Source organism: Mercenaria mercenaria, chromosome 5 (genome assembly GCF_021730395.1).
Source record: "Mercenaria mercenaria strain notata chromosome 5, MADL_Memer_1, whole genome shotgun sequence".
Classification (NCBI taxonomy): Eukaryota; Metazoa; Mollusca; class Bivalvia; order Venerida; family Veneridae; genus Mercenaria; species Mercenaria mercenaria.
The window spans coordinates 62,555,996-62,574,176 of record NC_069365.1 but is presented as its reverse complement, the minus strand read 5'-3'; the positions used below and the strand labels follow the sequence as shown (position 1 = coordinate 62,574,176).

The 18,181-nt window shown below is 35.7% G+C and overlaps 2 protein-coding genes across 5 annotated transcripts in view; one reads left to right on the top strand and one right to left on the bottom strand.

The window, feature by feature from the left end:
- LOC123557401 (probable asparagine--tRNA ligase, mitochondrial) overlaps positions 1–11,366 on the bottom strand; it is a 335,510-nt gene extending 324,144 nt beyond the window's left edge. For all 4 annotated transcript variants that reach the window (XM_053543755.1, XM_053543756.1, XM_053543757.1 and 1 more), the window contains exon 1: positions 11,227–11,366. In XM_053543755.1, the coding sequence (XP_053399730.1) occupies positions 11,227–11,361 (135 nt within the window). In that variant the 5' untranslated portion in view covers positions 11,362–11,366. The remainder of the gene's footprint in view (positions 1–11,226) is intronic.
- Positions 11,367–11,462: 96 nt separating this feature from the next.
- Positions 11,463–18,181, top strand: part of LOC123557404 (ragulator complex protein LAMTOR1-like) — a 70,422-nt gene continuing 63,703 nt past the window's right edge. Inside the window, exon 1 of the mRNA XM_053543759.1 lies at positions 11,463–11,692. Within this exon, the coding sequence (XP_053399734.1) occupies positions 11,645–11,692 (48 nt within the window). The 5' untranslated portion in view covers positions 11,463–11,644. The remainder of the gene's footprint in view (positions 11,693–18,181) is intronic.

Sequence of the window (18,181 nt, the reverse complement as noted above, 5' to 3'; positions counted from 1 at the left end):
TCAAACCTTTCACCTTGTGTTGTGACCTTGACCTTGAGCCACCATGGCTGACTCATAGGTTCTGCATATTTTTTTATCGTCTTGATGAGGTGATCATTTGATCCAAGTTTCATGATTATCCTTCAAGGGGTTTAGGAGATACAGAGCAGGCACGAAATGGAAGGCTCAAATCTTTGACCTTGAATTGAGACCTTGAACTTGAGCCGACATGGCTGACTCGTGGGTTCTGCACGTCTTGATGAGGTGATCATTTGATCCAAGTTTCATGATTATCCTTCAAGGGGTTTAGGAGATACAGAGCGGACACAAAACGGAAGGCTCAAACCTTTGACCTTGAGTTGTGACCTTGACCTTTAGCCGACATGGCTCACTCATGGGTTCTGCACAATGTCTTGATGAGGTAATCATTTGATCCAAGTTTCATGATTATCCTTCAAGGGGTTTAGGAGATACAGAGCGGACACGAAACGGAAGGCTCAAACCTTTGACCTTGAGTTGTGACCTTGACCTTGAGATGACATGGCTGACTCATAGGTTCTGCACATCGTTTTGATGAGGTGATAACTTGTCCCAAGTTTCATGATTATCCTTCAAGGGGTTTAGGAGATACAGAGCGGACAAAAAATGGAAGGCTCAATCTTTTTAAAATACCTTGAGTTGTGACCTTGACCTTGAGCCGACATGGCTGACTCATGAGTTCTGCACATCATCAAGATGAGGTGATCATTTGACCCAAGTTTCATGATTATCCATCAAGGGGTTTAGGAAACACACAGTGGACAGGAAATGGAAGGCTCAATCCTTTGGCCTTGAGTCGACATGGCTGACTCATGGGTTCTGCACATTGTCTTGATGAGGTGATCATTTGATCCAAGTTACATGATTATCATTCAAGGGGTTTAGGAGATACAGAGTGGACACGAAATGGAAGGTTCAAACCTTTGACCTTGAGTTGTGACCTTGACCTTGAGCCGACATGGCTGACTCATGGGTTCTGCACATCCTCTTGATGAGGTGATCATTTGACCCAAGTTTCATGAAAATCATTCAAGGGGTTTAGGAGATACAAAGCGGACACAAAATGTTATGGAAGGATGGACAGAGACCATTCCTATAACCCCTCACCACACGTGGTGGGGGATTAATAAATGAAACATGCTAAATATTTCCAAAAAAAATCAAATTTAAGTAGTAGTTATATCTCTACAATGCCAAGGAATGTTTTTTCCAATTTCTTTCAATTCATTGCATACATGTGGATACCAGAAAATAAGCTGTGCTCAACTTTTGCCTTTAATGTTATTTCTATTAATATATATTATATAGTTTATTTTGTCATCAGTTTTTGCAGCTGTAAACAAAGAGTTCTTTCTAAATTTCTGTTTTTAATTAAACAAGGCAGTCTGAAAGACAGCTAAATCCCCCGCCACTGCTATGGATAGTGAAAGGGTAAAACCTTTGATTTTAGCTGTGACCTTGACCTTGAACTGACACGGCTGACTCATGAATTCTGCACAACGTCTTGATGAGGTGATCATTTGACCAAAGTTTCATGAATATCCTTCAAGGGGTTTAGGAGATACAGAGCTGAACCTTTGACCTACAGTTGTGACCTTGACCTTGAGTTGACATGGCTGACTCATGAGTTCTTGATGAGGTGATCATTTGACCAAAGTTTGATGAAAACCCTTCATGGGGTTAAGGAGATACTGAGTGGACACCAAATGGAAGGCTCAAACCTTCGACCCTTAGTTGTGACCTTGACCTTGAGCTGGCATGGTTGACTCATAATTTCTGCACATCATCTTGATGAGGTAATCATTTGACCCAGGTTTTATAAAATTCCTTCAAGGGGTTTAGGAGATATAGAGTGGACACGAAATGGAAGGCTCAAACCTTTGACCTTCAGTTGTGACCTTGACCTTGAGCTGACATGGCTGACTCATAAGTTCTGCATATCGCCTTGATGAGGTGATGGTTTGACCCAAGTTTGATGAAAATCCTTCAAGGGGTTTAGGAGATATAGAGCGGACACAAAATGGAAGGTTCAAACCTTTGACCCTAAGTTGTGACCTTGACCTTGAGCCGGCATGACTGACTCATGGGTTCTGCACATCGTCTTGATGAGTTGATCATTTGACCCATGTTTTATAAAATTCCTTCAAGGGGTTTAAGAGATATAGAGCGGATACAAAATGGAGGGCTCAAACCTTTGACCTTGAGTTGTGACCTTGACCTTGAGCCGGCATGGCTGACTCATGGGTTCTGCACATCGTCTTGATGAGGTGATCATTTGACCCAAGTTTTATAAAATTCCTTCAAGGGGTTTATGAGATATAGAGCGGACACAAAATGTCAGGCTCAAACCTTTGACCTTGAGTTGTGACCTTGACCTTGAACAAACAAGGCTGACTCATGGGTTCTGCACATCGTCTTGATGAGGTGATCATTTGACCCAAGTTTCATGAAAATCCTTCAAGGGGTTTAGGAGATATGGACCGGACACGAATTTGTTACGGATGGAAGGACGGACGCAGACCATTCCTATAATCCCTCCACCACGGCGGGGGATTAAAAAATCTTCAAAACATTTTCATTGCATTGTTTGATTGTAGAGATATAGAATATACAGTTCCAAAACATACATCATTTACTTGTTTTTACATTAAATATTAATAAAATGTAAGATTGATAGTGTTATGTGATATAACACATTAATAAGTGTGAAAGGGATGACACTGATTTTGCAAACACAAAGGATGAAGGAGCTTTTATCTGAAACAGTGCATTATTGTACCAAACATCATCTATACCAAAGCAATAATAACAACAAGCATTGGTACTTTACACTAATTTATATTAGGTTGCTTGTGAACCAAGTTCAATGGCTTAAATAAATTATTCAACAAGGATTTGAGAAAAGAGGGCCAGCCATATTTCATATTAATACTGAGTGCCTGGTACAATTACGTAAAGCCTATGGTATGACGCTGCAAGTAAGCGAACCTGTGACTTCTGGGACACAAACCTGATGCTTAACCACTAATGTTTCTAAGATCTTCAATGCTAAAGGATGGAACCATATCTCAATCGAACTGCTGAATCTCGTAATTCACTTGTGTAGTAAAGTGTAATTGTTTTATGAAAAGGTTTGTTGTTCCTGTGTAGGTTAACAGGTTTTTTTTCAGAAACCTATCAGGTGCTGATCCCGTGTGCTTTCTTTCATGGACTCTTAAACACTTCTTTGAGTTATAATTATGTGTGATCATTAATACTATTGTGTTGGAATAATTTTACAATAGAAAAATCTCAATTTAGCAAACGTGCTACAGAGTGTTTCATTTAAAAAATGTTAAGAGCGCAATCTTTAAAAAAAGCAAACAGTATTTTTATAGCACTGTATACTTTTATTTGAGGACTATAGGAGTGTTTATTTCATGGTACATCCACTGTGAATATATGCAAAACTCGATAAGGTCCAAGTATATGATGTCAGATCAACAACAGCAGGATCACATTGTTAAACAAGAGCTGTCTCCATAGGATGACACATGCCCCCGATGGCACTTTGAATGAATAGTTATGGCCGATGTTAGAGTTTAGGACCTTTGACCTACAGACCTGGGTCTTGCACGTGACACGTTGTCTTACTGTGGTACATATTCATGCCCAGTAATTTTAAAATCCATGCATGAATGACAAAGATATGGACCGGACACGCCCATCAATGCACTATCATGAAATATGACCTTTAACGTCTAAGTGTGACCTTGACCTTTGAGCTACGGACCTGGGTCTTGCGTGCGACAAGTCGTCTTACTGTGGTACACATTCATGCCAAGTTATTTGAAAATCCATCCATGGATGACAAAGATATGGACCGGACACGAATGCACTATCATGAACAAGAGGACCATGATGGTCCTGAATCGCTCACCTCTTCCCACATGACCCAGTTATGAGTATGACGTCGTTTTTTTTATTATTTGACATAGTGACCTAGTTTTTGAGCTCATGTGACCCAGTTTTGAACTTGACCTAGATATTATCAAGATAAAAATTCTGACCAATTTTCATGAAGATCCGTTGAAAAATATGGTCTCTAGAGAGGTCAAAAGATTTTAATAATTTTAGACCTACTGACCTAGTTTTTGACCGCAGTTGACCCAAATTCAAATTTGACCTAGATATCATCAAGATGAAGATTCAGACCAACTTTCATACAGATCCCATGAAAAGTATGGCCTCTAGAGAGGCCACAAGGTTTTTTTATTATTTGACCTACTGACCTAGTTTTCTACGGCACGTGACCCAGTTTCAAACTTGACCTAGATATCATCAAGGTGAACATTCTGACCAATTTTTATGGAGATCCATTCACAAGTATGGTCTCTAGAGAGGTCACAAGGTTTTTCTATTTTTAGACCTAATGACCTAGTTTTTGACCGCACATGACCCTGTTTCGAACTTGACCTAGATATCATCAAGATGAACATTCAGACCAATTTTCATACAGATCCCATGAAAAATATGGCCTTTAGAGAGGTCACAAGGTTTTTCTATTATTTGACCTACTGACCTAGTTTTTGACAACACGTGACCCACTTTCAAACTTGACCTAGATATCATCAAGATGAACATTCAGACCAATTTTCATACAGATCCCATGAAAAATATGGCCTCTAGAGAGGTCACAAGGTTTTTCTATTTTTAGACCTAATGACCTAGTTTTTGACCGCACATGACCCACTTTCAAACTTGACCTAGATATCATCAAGGTGAACATTCTGACCAATTTTCATGAAGATATCATGAAATATATGGCCTCTAGAGAGGTCACAAGGTTTTTCTATTTTTAGACCTTTTGACCTAGTTTTTGACCGCACATGACCCAGTTTCGAACTTGACCTAGATATCATCAAGATGAACATTCAGACCAACTTTCATACAGATCCCATGAAAAGTATGGCCTCTAGAGAGGACACAAGGTTTTTCTATTATTTGACCTACTGACCTAGTTTTTGATGGCACGTGACCCAGTTTCGAACTTGACCTAGATATTATCAAGGTGAACGTTCTGACCAACTTTCATGAAGATCTTGTGAAATATATGGCCTCTAGAGAGGTCACAAGGTTTTTCTATTTTTAGACCTACTGACCTAGTTTTTGACGGCACGTGACCCAGTTTCGAACTTGACCTAGATATCATCAAGGTGAACATTCTGACCAAGTTTCATAAAGATCTTGTGAAATATATGGCCTCTAGAGAGGTCACAAGGTTTTTCTATTTTTAGACCTACTGACCTAGTTTTTGACGGCACATGACCCAGTTTCGAACTTGACCTAGATATCATCAAGATGAACATTCTGACCAACTTTCATAAAGATCCCATGAAAAATGTGACCTCTAGAGTGGTCACAAGCAAAAGTTTACGGACGGACGCACGCACGGACGCACGCACGGACGACGGACGACGGACACTGCGCGATCACAAAAGCTCACCTTGTCACTTTGTGACAGGTGAGCTAAAAATGACCTTTAACGTCTAAGTGTGACCTTGACCTTTGAGCTACGGACCTGGGTCTTCACCACGACACGTCGTCTTACTGTGGTACACATTCATGCCAAGTTATTTGAAAATCCATCCATCGATGACAAAGATATGGACCGGACACGAATGCAGTATCATGAAAAATGACCTTTAACGTCTAAGTGTGACCTTGACCTTTGAGCTACGGACCTGGGTCTTGCGCGCGACATGTCGTCTTACTATTGTTCACATTCATGCCAAGTTATTTGAAAATCCATCCATCGATGACAAAGATATGGACCGGACACGAAAATTGCGGACAGACAGACTCACAGACGGTTCAAAAACTATATGTCTCCCTTCGGGGGCATAAAAATCTCTGATTTTTCCTTCTATTATAAGCCACGTGTTGAAATGTACAGCAGTCTTCGCGTTATAATGTGAATCTGTTACTGATTAGAAACTGAGTGCTGGTTAGCAAACACATTTGTAATAGACAATACGTGAAATTGTGGTAATTAATACATTTTCTTAGTTCAGTATTATGTCAGTATCATTCCAATAACGTAATTCTATCATTTCAAGGCTTTTTGTGGATGTAAACTATCTTACAACTATGCCATTGGTAGTCAGAATGAGAGAAAATTGAATACCTTTAGTCTCTCTGCTTTCTGCACTGAACCTTACCCAATCATTTTGGGCACTGAACCTTACCATGAAAATTAAAATTGAATTTTGATGAAATTTAAAGTTTATTTAGCATAGAACAGATAGCTTTGGGTAAATATTTATAACAAAAACCTACAGTTTATGACAAAAGTGCATATAGTCGTGAATATTTCGAGAAAAGTACTATTTTAGCAAAATGCACTAAACCTTATCCTACGATTTCAGTTAGATTTTCCCTCGATTCGAATCCTGTGACCAGCATTCATGGAGAACTACAAAAGCTTTTGTGTAGCCACAAAGACTGGTATGTTCCAAAAATTGTGTAGCATGTTGATAGCTAGGTGTTTTTCTCCAGCATTTTTCAAAAAACACAGTATTTAGGAAAATCTTACCTTTTCGTGCAGTGATGCCATTTTTGTTGTTTAGGTAAGGTTCAGTGCAATTCCCCCCCTTGAGTACGCAGTCATGTGAAGTTACTGGTTTTATCACTTGCGCATATTTAGCGTGTAGACACACATGGTAAACATTAATCATGTTCAGTAGGAATTGAATCCCCTTTTGATACATGCAAGTTTTATTTGAATTTATAAATATGGCCAATTCGTGACATAATCTGCATTTAAACCTATAGCATGTAAAGCGTCAGCAGCGATGAAAATTTCATCGGAAATTGCTTCCACTATTTTGGTCTTTCGAGTGTTTGACACGAGTGCGGATATTGCACAAATGAAAAAATTATCTCAATATTTCCTAGGATCACATCAAATTTGTTGGACTAACCACGTAGCTAAAGGGTTAACCCAACAGCAAGGCTGTTGGAAGTGGCCTATTAAACCTACTATCACTACAGTTGGGTGAAAGGAATACAGGCCGACTCGGACCATGGCTGATTCAGACCAAATTTACTTGGCTTATTCGGCCCAAATTGTTTTCCTGACACTGATGTCATGAGAAAAATAATATTTATGAGTATTAAGTTTAATGTCTGATGCAAAGAATAATTAAAGTCCTTATTTAAATGCATAAATGATGCATTATAGTTTGTCAAAACTTCTTACCTGCTTGTACGGTGTATATTTTATGTCCTTACTTCAAGTCATTATTGACTATTAAATCAAGGAAGTGTCTAGCCGTCCGGTAACCGGACGACTAGCTTGCGTTCTAGTCGTCCGGTTACCAAATCCTCAGGGGATTTTCTAGTCGTCTGGTAATTGATTTCTTAATGAATAAGTAATGATTTTATATAGTTTTAAATGTTATTTACTTAAAATATCAATACTTATCTGATTTTTCAGTCGATTAAACGCAAGAGATCGTGTTTGTTTACAAATCCGTTGATATTCTATTTTTAGAAATGATAAAACATTGATCGCCGAACGTCCGTATAGTATGCTATTTTGTAAAAAGTTATGTTTTTTCTAACGGCCTAAACTTTAATTATTGAAACACAAATTTATATATATTTTTTGAAGAATGGAAAGCTTAAAAAAGCAATTCATTCATTAATTTTGACTATAATTATTTCAAAATAAAATGGATTAATTATGAACGCTTAACTACTGTTTTTCTTAAAGTTTTGAACATCACGCTGCCGCTTTTGAAATTAGATGTCATTAAAAACAGTTATTCATTAAAAAATATTTGAATACTAAAATATGAAAATTTGAAAGTACTTAAAAACTGTTTTAATTTTGAAAATCCAGTGAAAAAGTTGTTAAAATTTAAAAATTCCGTTCCCATAAAAGCCTCCAGATGAACAGATTTTAATAAGTGACGTCACGTCGATCTCGCTGTTATTGAGTTCGGCAAACATCCATTTTATCGGCTGAATAATGCAGTGATTTATTGTAAATGTTTATAGTATGTATTTACACAAAATTTTGTTTGCAGATAAGGCCAGAGTTTTTTTATTTTTCGTTTTACGGGAGCGCCGGTCCTAAATATTGCAAAAATGGAATAAAATTAAAATTCATTTTCCCGAGTTTTATTTTATTTTTTCCGCCGGTCGGTTGTTTACAGCCCCAAAGAAAATAAAATTAGTGTATTTTCGCCTGGACGTAATTTCACAGGAAGGGAGTTTAACGCGTGCAAAATATCGTGTTTTGCCGTACATTTATCGGCATTAACAGGGTGTAAAATTCCACTCACCTGCTCGCATTGGCAAGTCTGAGTAGGACGAGTGGACCTCGCTGTGTACTCGACCGATCGGGCGAGTGGTTTTTTTACGTCCTTACTTTACCAAAATTCAGAAATTACATCTACAAAACGTCAACAAACTTTGAGATGGTTCAGTCGCTACCTTGATTGACTGGAATTTACCCGCGAATCGTAAAGATATCAAAACGTCATGCCGGTAATTTTCCATTCCACAAGCGCGTGTGACCTATCGTAACATCTAATTTACATCGACACGTACACAAAAACCGTGCGTAGTGCATTCATTTTTTAATATTTTCGCTTCAAGTTTTCAACACCCCTTGAGAAATAATACTTTTTGAATTCTATAATGATTTTAATAAGATATCGACAGAAATGTAGGCAAAATTCTATAAAAACGGTAGAATTTTCATATAATCATTTGTAAAAATTCAAACAGCGCGATCTTAGTTACTTATTTCTTTCTAAAAGTAAATAAATGATGAATACTATGGGCTAAAAATTCAGACTTTTTACCAGAAAGTACAAAAAACAGAATAAAAAAAATCTTAAATAATGAAAAAGCGGCAACGATTACAATACATGGAGTAAGACGATTTTTGGCAAACAGATTTCTGTTAGTGCGGCAGAATAGGTTACGTGACCTCGTGAACGTAACTAGAAATGCGATTTTAAAATAAAGCAATGTGATGTCACTGCGGTTTTTAATAAGTTCTAAATGAATCTTTGTACATGTATTTTTTTTCCAACAATTTAAAAGTTTTTCTTGTCAAACAATAATGTAAATTCCTTGAGGGCAAATAGGTCACAGAGGTAGGATATCCACTATAGTAACTATCGTTTGAGACATTTACCTTTTATACGGGATATAGCTCATTCGCTTTTGATAACAAATTAAAGAAGAAATTTTTTATTGATTTCTGTTTCTCAGCAATTTTAAGAACCGATGCGGTACGATCAGACAGTGATGTGTTACATGGCGCGAAAACATGACGTAATGCCATGACAATCTCGAGGAAAAATACCGCTTTGATCTCCGCTTCAGATGTCAAGATACTGACACACTTCTTTTAGCTCTTAGAGGGGGCGTAAATTGATCATGAAAACAAGGTCAACATTACTCAGTTTATCACTGAATAATTACCGATAATCTTTGACGTTTTTTCTCTCTCTTTCTACACGTGTGGATGGACGATGATTGTGTCCAATTTTTTTTAGACACTTTTCAAAATATATATTTTTCGGGAAATAATACTATTGTACATAATACTCCTTTCATAAAAGTGACAGTATTAAAAGTATTAAATTGTCTAAAGATTGTCTTACTCGCATTTTGTTTTCAATAGATTCAATTTACAAGTTTGCCATAGAAAGGTAATAAAATATCAAAGGTGCTTTGACATTAAATTTTATTCAAAACATTAATTGTTTGCAGAACAAATAATGTTTGTAACAGCAGATTTGTTTTACATTTTTATTTCAATGGTGACCCCTCACACTTTACACAGGCTTGGGACTGTCTGGCATAAAGCAGCTGGTAGTGTTGGCAAAATCTCAGACAGATGGTCCATTTCTTTTGTAACTTCAATAGAATTCATAAGTGTATAAAGAATAATAAAGAATACTTTTTATTGGAGACAATATTTTGACAAAAAGTGATGCAACTTCAGTACTTGAACTAAGTGTAGTATAAAAAGGTGCAAATTACAGAAGCAACTTCAGTACTTGAACTAAGTGTATTATAAAAAGGTGCAAATTACAGAGTTAAATGAGGTAAATTTTCACTTTTTGCTAGATTATCTTTCGTTTTTCATCACTGAAAAAGAAATCTTGCCCTCTGCACTATGACTGTTATTCAAAGTTATTAAATACTTTATTTTGCTGATAAAATCCAGTATATTTATGAGCTGGCATAAACTGTAAAGTTAGCTCGTTAAAGATGATATTGGTGAAAGATACAATAAGAAAAATATTATGTATAAAAAGCAGAGGTTACACAGCAGAAGATGCAAGCAAACCAAACCAACAAAACTACTACACTACTAAGCCACTTTATACCAGACGTGTTTAGTCTCTACTTGCTGTCACTGAAATTTACTGTGGCTGTTGTAACAGATAAAATAATTTTTGTCTTCCACTTAAATTTTTAAGTAAAACAAGCTTTCTGAATTTTAAAGACTTGCCAGTGTGAGTTACAGTGCCTGAAGCAGTTTATTCACAAGCATGCATGAAAATGTTATTCAATGTTCATCCTGTATAAATGGCTTTTCTGGTCTTAAAACATAACAATACATCACAATATTAAATACTGTCCAGACACAAACACAAGTAAACAAAACTTGAAACGAAAGTTCATCAAAATAAAAAAAATCTTAAAAAATTCTATTTTATTTTTATTTTTTTCCGAGATACTCATTTTCAAGCTTTTTATTTTTATTCCCTCCTCCCCCTGCTCATTTTTCAAAAATCTCCCGTAAAACGAAAGATAAAAAAACTCTGGCCTAAGTATCGATATCTTAAGTAAGTAACATTAAAACTATATAAAATCATGTCTTATTCATGAGGAAATCAATTACCGGATGACTAGAAAATCCCTTGAGGATTTGCTAGCCGTCCGGTAACCGTACGACTAGAACGCTGGCTAGGCGTCCGGTTACCGGACAGGTAGACACTTCCTTAAATCAAAGTTCGTGGTTTGAATCAGCCAAAATATATGGTCATTATCTACTTTTATTCAAAGTATGTGGTCCGAATCAGCCAAAATATTTGGTCCGAATCAGCCATGGTCCGAATCAGTCTGTTTCCGGTGAAAGATGTAGATGAACACGACTTTATGTGCACAAGACCTGAGAAAAAAGGCAAAATGTACCTCTGTTGACACTGAAAACCTTCCATTTTTACGTGTTTGATTAAAAATGTCATAAATTGACTGTTTCCCTGTCGAATAACGTCTGTGTAAACAGAGTCTTTGTAAACTATTCAATTTGCTTAATCTTGTATGCATTTCTGTTAATTTTACAGGGCGCTGTCATGTTTTAACTCCGCACATAAACAACAGCGTTTTTTTTTTCGAAAGTGAAATTAGTTTGACTTGTAGATTGTTTCAAATAATGCTTAATAACTCTACTGTACTGGTATACGATTTTAAGTTTCCATCAAGAAAATATGCATTTTTTGTGAATTTATTTATTTTTGTATTCACTCCGCGAGCACACCGGTCATGTGAGTTTACGATCTTGAACATCAACAACCGCACCAAATGCTGATCTGAAAGCTTGTCACGCAATATGGGGTGCTGCGAAAGTTGTTTAAAGAGTTCTTCTAAAGATTATGATGTAAGTGTTGAAAAATTACCGTCAATGATAGAAATTAATCCGCTGTTAATATGTCATAGTATCCGAATTGTTGCTATTCGGATAGAGATAAAGGACCTCGGACATTTGCATATTCAGAATGCCTATCCAATTAAGTAAAAACTGACCTAGGGCTAGACTTTTGAAATAGCATAATAAAGATAGTTAAAGATCAATTCTTGATATATTGGACTAAATTTTACAACTTTGTGAACAAACAAGATGACTTTGTAGACATAATTCTCATTCTCATTTCTATTGAAATCTGAACATTAGGGTCGGTTCGGCTAATTCCATACACCTTAAATAAGTATTTACGGCGCCGTGTAATGTTAATGATGCATATCGGTGCTACCGCTAAAAACACGTTCAGTGAAACTAACTTTCTGCTCCCAGTTGGTGTTTCTGAAAGGAAGTGTCTAGGGGTTTGGATCCGTACCTCTAGATTCTGATACAAGATACAAGAATTTAAGCTTTATTTTACATCGGATACAATATAACAAATTAAAATTAGCTCATGAGCTATTTTCGGTCAAACATAAGGCAGCTAAAAAGGAAAACATAATATTGTGCTTTAAGCATGTTGAAAACATATATGCTTGTTGAGTAAGATATTAAGGCATCGCCACAGTCACAACTCAGTATCAGTTCATATTTTCAGGCCGAGTATTTTTCTCTTGAAAATTGCACTAAAGCCTTAACAGCTGGTCAAATTATCATCAACATAAGAAGCATATGATGATTTATAGTACATATGCCGCTTGTAAAATATTTGAGTCTCATTTAGACCGAAAATTTACCTCAAAATATTGAAATTTTATGTGCAGTAGAACTCCAATATAAAAAATATTACAAAGACAAAATTTAGTTAATTTCATAGTACAATATGTATACTGCAAACTCCTACGGATTTTTGTCGAAATTGTTCCTGGTTATTGCATTAGACACAAAAAGACAACCCCATGTAAATTTAATTTAAAATGTTGTTTGTACATGCATTACTGACCACAGGTAGCCAGGTAAGCCTATACATAATCCTATAATATCACCTGTTTATATACATGTAAATTATGTGTGAACAGATAACACAAATTGGATAAATTGATGGTGTTGGGAATTTTGTGTATAATTCAGTAATCAGGTAAAATTTCAAAATAATTTCTGAAGACTTTATTCTTCACGGTCTGCTTTACAATTGGCTGTAATTATCTTTGAAATGTATTGAATATATATTGAGTTTGACTGCAGATAAAATTGCAAAATTTTGTCATAAAAAATATCGAATAAAGGCATAATACAGGTAGTGAAATGCACATCCTTCTACTTGCATATGTTCACATAGATATTTAAAACATAATTATAACAAATTTATTGACTTTATAGTTACCACTTAGTCATCTTTTATTTTTATGAAAATTTGCATGTAAAATTTTGAGTCAAATGGCTGCCACTGTAGGCTATGCCTTAAGGGATTTAGATTAAAACAACTAATTTCTATGAAAGGTTTAAAGTGTGCATAAGACAAATTAGTAATAAAGAAAATTCATGAAAACATAAAAGTAACAGTAATTATTAATATAGCTACTATAATAATTCTAAGACATAGATCTATTCAAATAAGACAAATATAACACATTTATAGAATTAGAACATAAAAATAGTAAGTATTAAAACTATATAAAAGTGGATTAGCACATAGAAACATTGACTAATTTATAGCTTAAAAACAAACATATTTACAGTTACATGCTACGAAAATAACCTATGAAACTAATAAAAGAAACAGACAACATAAAAAACAGATTTGGGTATCGCCCCTGAAAATGTATCGCGATATTATCATGATACTTTTGGTTGTATCGCGATAAGTATCACGATACTTACACATACTGAATGAATTTTTTGGACTTAGGCCAGGGTCCATGCAAGGGGAGAATTTCGCATGATTAAATATAACTTTACTGACCCAAACCTGAATTCTGTTAATTATTTACTCTGTTTCATGAGTTCTGCCAACAATAAATGTTACATTATTCAGGCATCACATTGGGTATTTTTTCTCTGAGCTACAACATTTTCAGAAACAATAAAATTACAAAGCCAACAAGTCAACTGCAAAGCACATAGCATTGATCAATGCTCTTGTAGGACTAGACTAGCTCCTAGACTATGATATATCTTTTTACATTTTAATGATTGAAAGTAGTGCACTGAGCCAGTCTATATCCTATGTCCAATATCATCTAGATAATTTCAACATCAGTCCTATGTGAAAATCTCTAAAATAGACTGGCTTTTGTCTCTATGAAATTGAATTTACCTAAAAGGGAAAAATATAGAAATATAGTTATTATCAGTCTAGTGGCTAGTCTATTGTAGGACTTATAGCACTCCAGAAACTATTTTTTCTGATCTTTCTACCCTTCCAAAATCTATTTAAAGATATCAAGTTTTGTCAACTTACCATTTTTATAATTATTTGCCATTTATAAAAGGGGTTTTGAAGATTTTTTCTTAAGCAGATCACATTTTAACATTGCCTAAAAGAGGGTGGGATTTGACACTTTTACAAGTTTTATTCTCGAAAAATGTTCCAAACTAAGAGCTGCTTTTGCAACAGTTGTCATATTTTTCTTGAATTCAGCCTTTTATCATTAAGAGTGCACTAGAAACTCTTGTTGTAAATGACAGAAATCTCCGAAAATCACGGTCGTGAAAACTGCCATGGTGACATATATGTAAAACGAAAGTTAGAATTTTAACATAAAAAAAAACATGATGTTTCAATAAATTTTATTGTTAGTTCAAAATTTCAAGGATGTGATTCTTCCTTTTTTCAGCTGATTTCCTCTTTTTAGACAGAAAATTTTGAAAAAATTAATGACAGATTATATATAACTCAACCCCATCCTCTAAAAAAAGCAGCTTTGCTACAGAGTAAAAAGTTGAGTATATCATATTTTTATTCCATATGACTTATAATTACATGCATGGCTTCGGAAATTTTGATAACTCAATCGGTCCGAAATGAAAATCCTGACATTGGCGCTACCCCACCCACCGCATTCCCAATATTACATATTTTGTAAAACGTGATAGGGTAAAGAAATAAGCATGTCATGCATTAAAATTGAGTTACCAGTCACCGCGCGTTACCATACAATGAAGACTGTTATTCAGTGTTATGTTTGATCGTTACTTTGTTTAAATTTCGATGTTTTTCCGAGATAATATGAGGCATTGACACCGTGTGCGTAACAAGTCTAAAAGCCAACGCACGTGACTTCAATACCATATACACGGCAGATACTTTGTGATGTTTCCTCATTCTTTGACAGAATTCTATAAAATACAATGCGTCAAAGTGAGTTACACGACACATATTCTCTGCTAAACAGCCTCAGTATTTAAAGAATACTCTGCCGCGGACCGAATGTGTACGTTATTTGAACACTGAGATCGAATTTCCCGCATGTATAGTACCAAAACGTCACGCGGGTTGGCCACGGATATTTCATTTCACTTACGTTGTACTTCAAGTTATATGTTCTCTTCTGATGTAAACAAAATTTCGTTTTGAAACGTTTTGTAAAAGACCGATTTGATAAACAGTGCCACTCTGGTTTTCTTTATCATTCGTGGTTGCCCGTCCATTTTTTTCTTTTTTGTACAGTCGGGTTGCAAAGACGATTTTCTGCATTTGTTTCAACTGGAGCCCCAACAAATGAATCATGTAAGTTTTTCAAATCAAGTAATTATAAAAATTATTTTTATCGGTTTTCCGTGTGATGTCTCATTAAATCAAAGACCTATAATGTACAATTATAGCTCTTTGATTAAATGCAGCGACCATTTGTTTGTTACCGTGATCAAACATAGCCTTTTGAAATAAACCATCCGTCGGATTCTAAATAAAAGAAGTGGATTCCCGTCGAAATGATTTGGATCCAGTCAGAAACGTTAGGAAACCAGTCAAAAATGTTTAATACACCGCAGTCGGCTGTCTGCAAACATTAAAGGATGTGCCGCGCGAGCACTGATTGCGTCACGCGCTAATTACGGACCGATTATCAAAGTGACAGTCAGACCGATTGACACGTTTATTGATTATCTGAAGGTGCGACCAACAATTTCCTACTTGGCAGGTGAGGCCATAATTAAAAAATTGTTTGTTTGCAGTGCTCCGACCCAGATTTTTAGGAGTGGGTAGGTAGGTAGGGATTTTTTTTTTTTTTTTTTTTTTTTTTTTTTTTTTTTTTTTTTTTTTTGTAAAGTCAGTGTACACAAATTTTCTCAACAGACATTGAAACATATTCATGAATTTCAGAGAGTAAGAACATACATGGCAGACAAATTCTATTAAACATTTATTAAACCAGATCTTTCATTTTATAATAATTAATCAAAATTGAAACTGAATGATAGTACTTTGGATATAGACCAAGAATGTAACGAACGATCTGGACACTCTGAACCCTCATTCCTTAAAACCTTTTACAGGACAGTTGTTCTGACTTCATGCAGATGCTGTCAGACCCTTAGTGTATGAAATAATGGCCTTTGTTGCATTTTGGTCTAAGTTTTGAGTACTCAAATGTCATCATTCTGGATACAGAAAGAGACAGAAGGTTTATAATGACCTCACTGTAGGCCTAAGCTGTCCAACCTGTTTTTGGCGAGATGGGGGTGCGGAAGGTAGGCAAAGAAGAATGTTTGCTGCCATCCCCCTGGAAATGTTAAAAATATTAATGAAATTGTGGCCTCTGTTACATCTCTTGACAGGAATAAAATAGCGGCCTCAGTTACAGTTTTTGACAGGAATGAAATAGTGGCCTCTATTACTTCTTTTGACAGTAATGAAAGGGCGGCCTATGCTACCTCTATTAATGAAATAGTGGCCTTTTTTACCTTTTTTGATGATAGAAATGAAATGGTGCCCTCTGTTTACATCTTTTGGTAGGAATGAAAATAATAGTGGCAACTGTTACATCTTTTGATAGGAATGAAATGATGGCCTGTGTTTCATCTTTGTTAGGAATGAAATGATGGTAACTGTTACATTTTTGTCTAAATTTTGCGTGCACTGATATTATTTATCTGGACACAGGAAGTGTTGTTGCATATGATTATCCACATTCCAGTCCAAAATTTGGCGGTAGGTATAGAAGATCGAATTCCAGAATATTTTTTAAATACAAGTTTGAAATGGTGGGTTCTGATACATGTTCAACTGTGTTAAATAAAGGTAACTTCTCGGGCAACTTGGGGCAGGGGAGCAGCATATAGGCCTCCCAACCCCTTAACCCCAACCCTTTGAATACAGGTCTGTGTAGAAGAGGGTGATTGTGACCAGCTGTGGAGCTTCTCATGCTTAATTTTTAGTCTCCATTTTAGTGAAAATTAAGGCTTTAGAATTGAAAGGCTTCACTTTTAAACACAAGCTGAAGTATGTCAAATTATGATTTAGTTCCTTTATGTAAGGAACAAGAAACGAAGTTCACAGCACTTAAATTGCAAATTCATAAATCATCTCAGTCCTTTTATAGGTAATACACAAATTGTACTTGTAGAATTAGGTCAAATTACATCACACCCATCACAACATTTAGCTGTCAAACTGCTTCCTTTCATCTTACATCGAAGGCCAAATGCCGATTCCCATCTTTCCTTTGAACTTTGTCGACAAGTGCCAGTGTATTTTTCAAGATGTTTATGCAATTTTGTCACCTAATGTGTCGGATAAAACTGGGATTTAAAAGTTAAATCATGTTTGCAAGGAAAGGAAAATTAGGATTTACAAAAAAAAAATCGAGGTATGTGGCTTTATTACGTGTTCGAACAAGGTCTCAATTAATACATAAAAATGTGAATAGTTATCATTCAAGTTGCGGATTATTCTGGTGCATGATCAAAAATTCAGATGTCTGTTTAATTTATAAACTTTTAAATGTTGAAACTAATCAACAGAAAATCAGAATAATTTTTTAGACCGTGGTCATGTTGACTGACTCATTGGTCAGGTCCGTGGCGTTGTGACAGACGACATTATTTATTAAAAGAATGAGTAGGGATTGACGGCAAACCGATACAAACAGGTCATATACGGCAGAAACATTTGTTTATTGGAAAACTGTTTATCAAATATACATAGGTCACCGTAAAATCATGTGAGAAAGACTAAGTAAAGATGTCTGAGCGACTTTCTCACTCGGATCGGAACTTATGACTTCCGAAACACGTGCGAAGACGGCAATATGGTCGCGTACACTAAACGTTGAATGATCTGCTGTATATCAAAATACGAAAAGGAAAACGTCTGCTGAAAATGCATTTTGCATCAGAAACTATCAAAACATATATAAAAAAAAATTGCCCCCCTGAACTGGCTAAAAAAATTTTTGGGTCGGGACGATTTTGATGGGTCGGTCGGAGCACTGCAAACAAGCAAATTTTTAATTATGGCCTGATCGT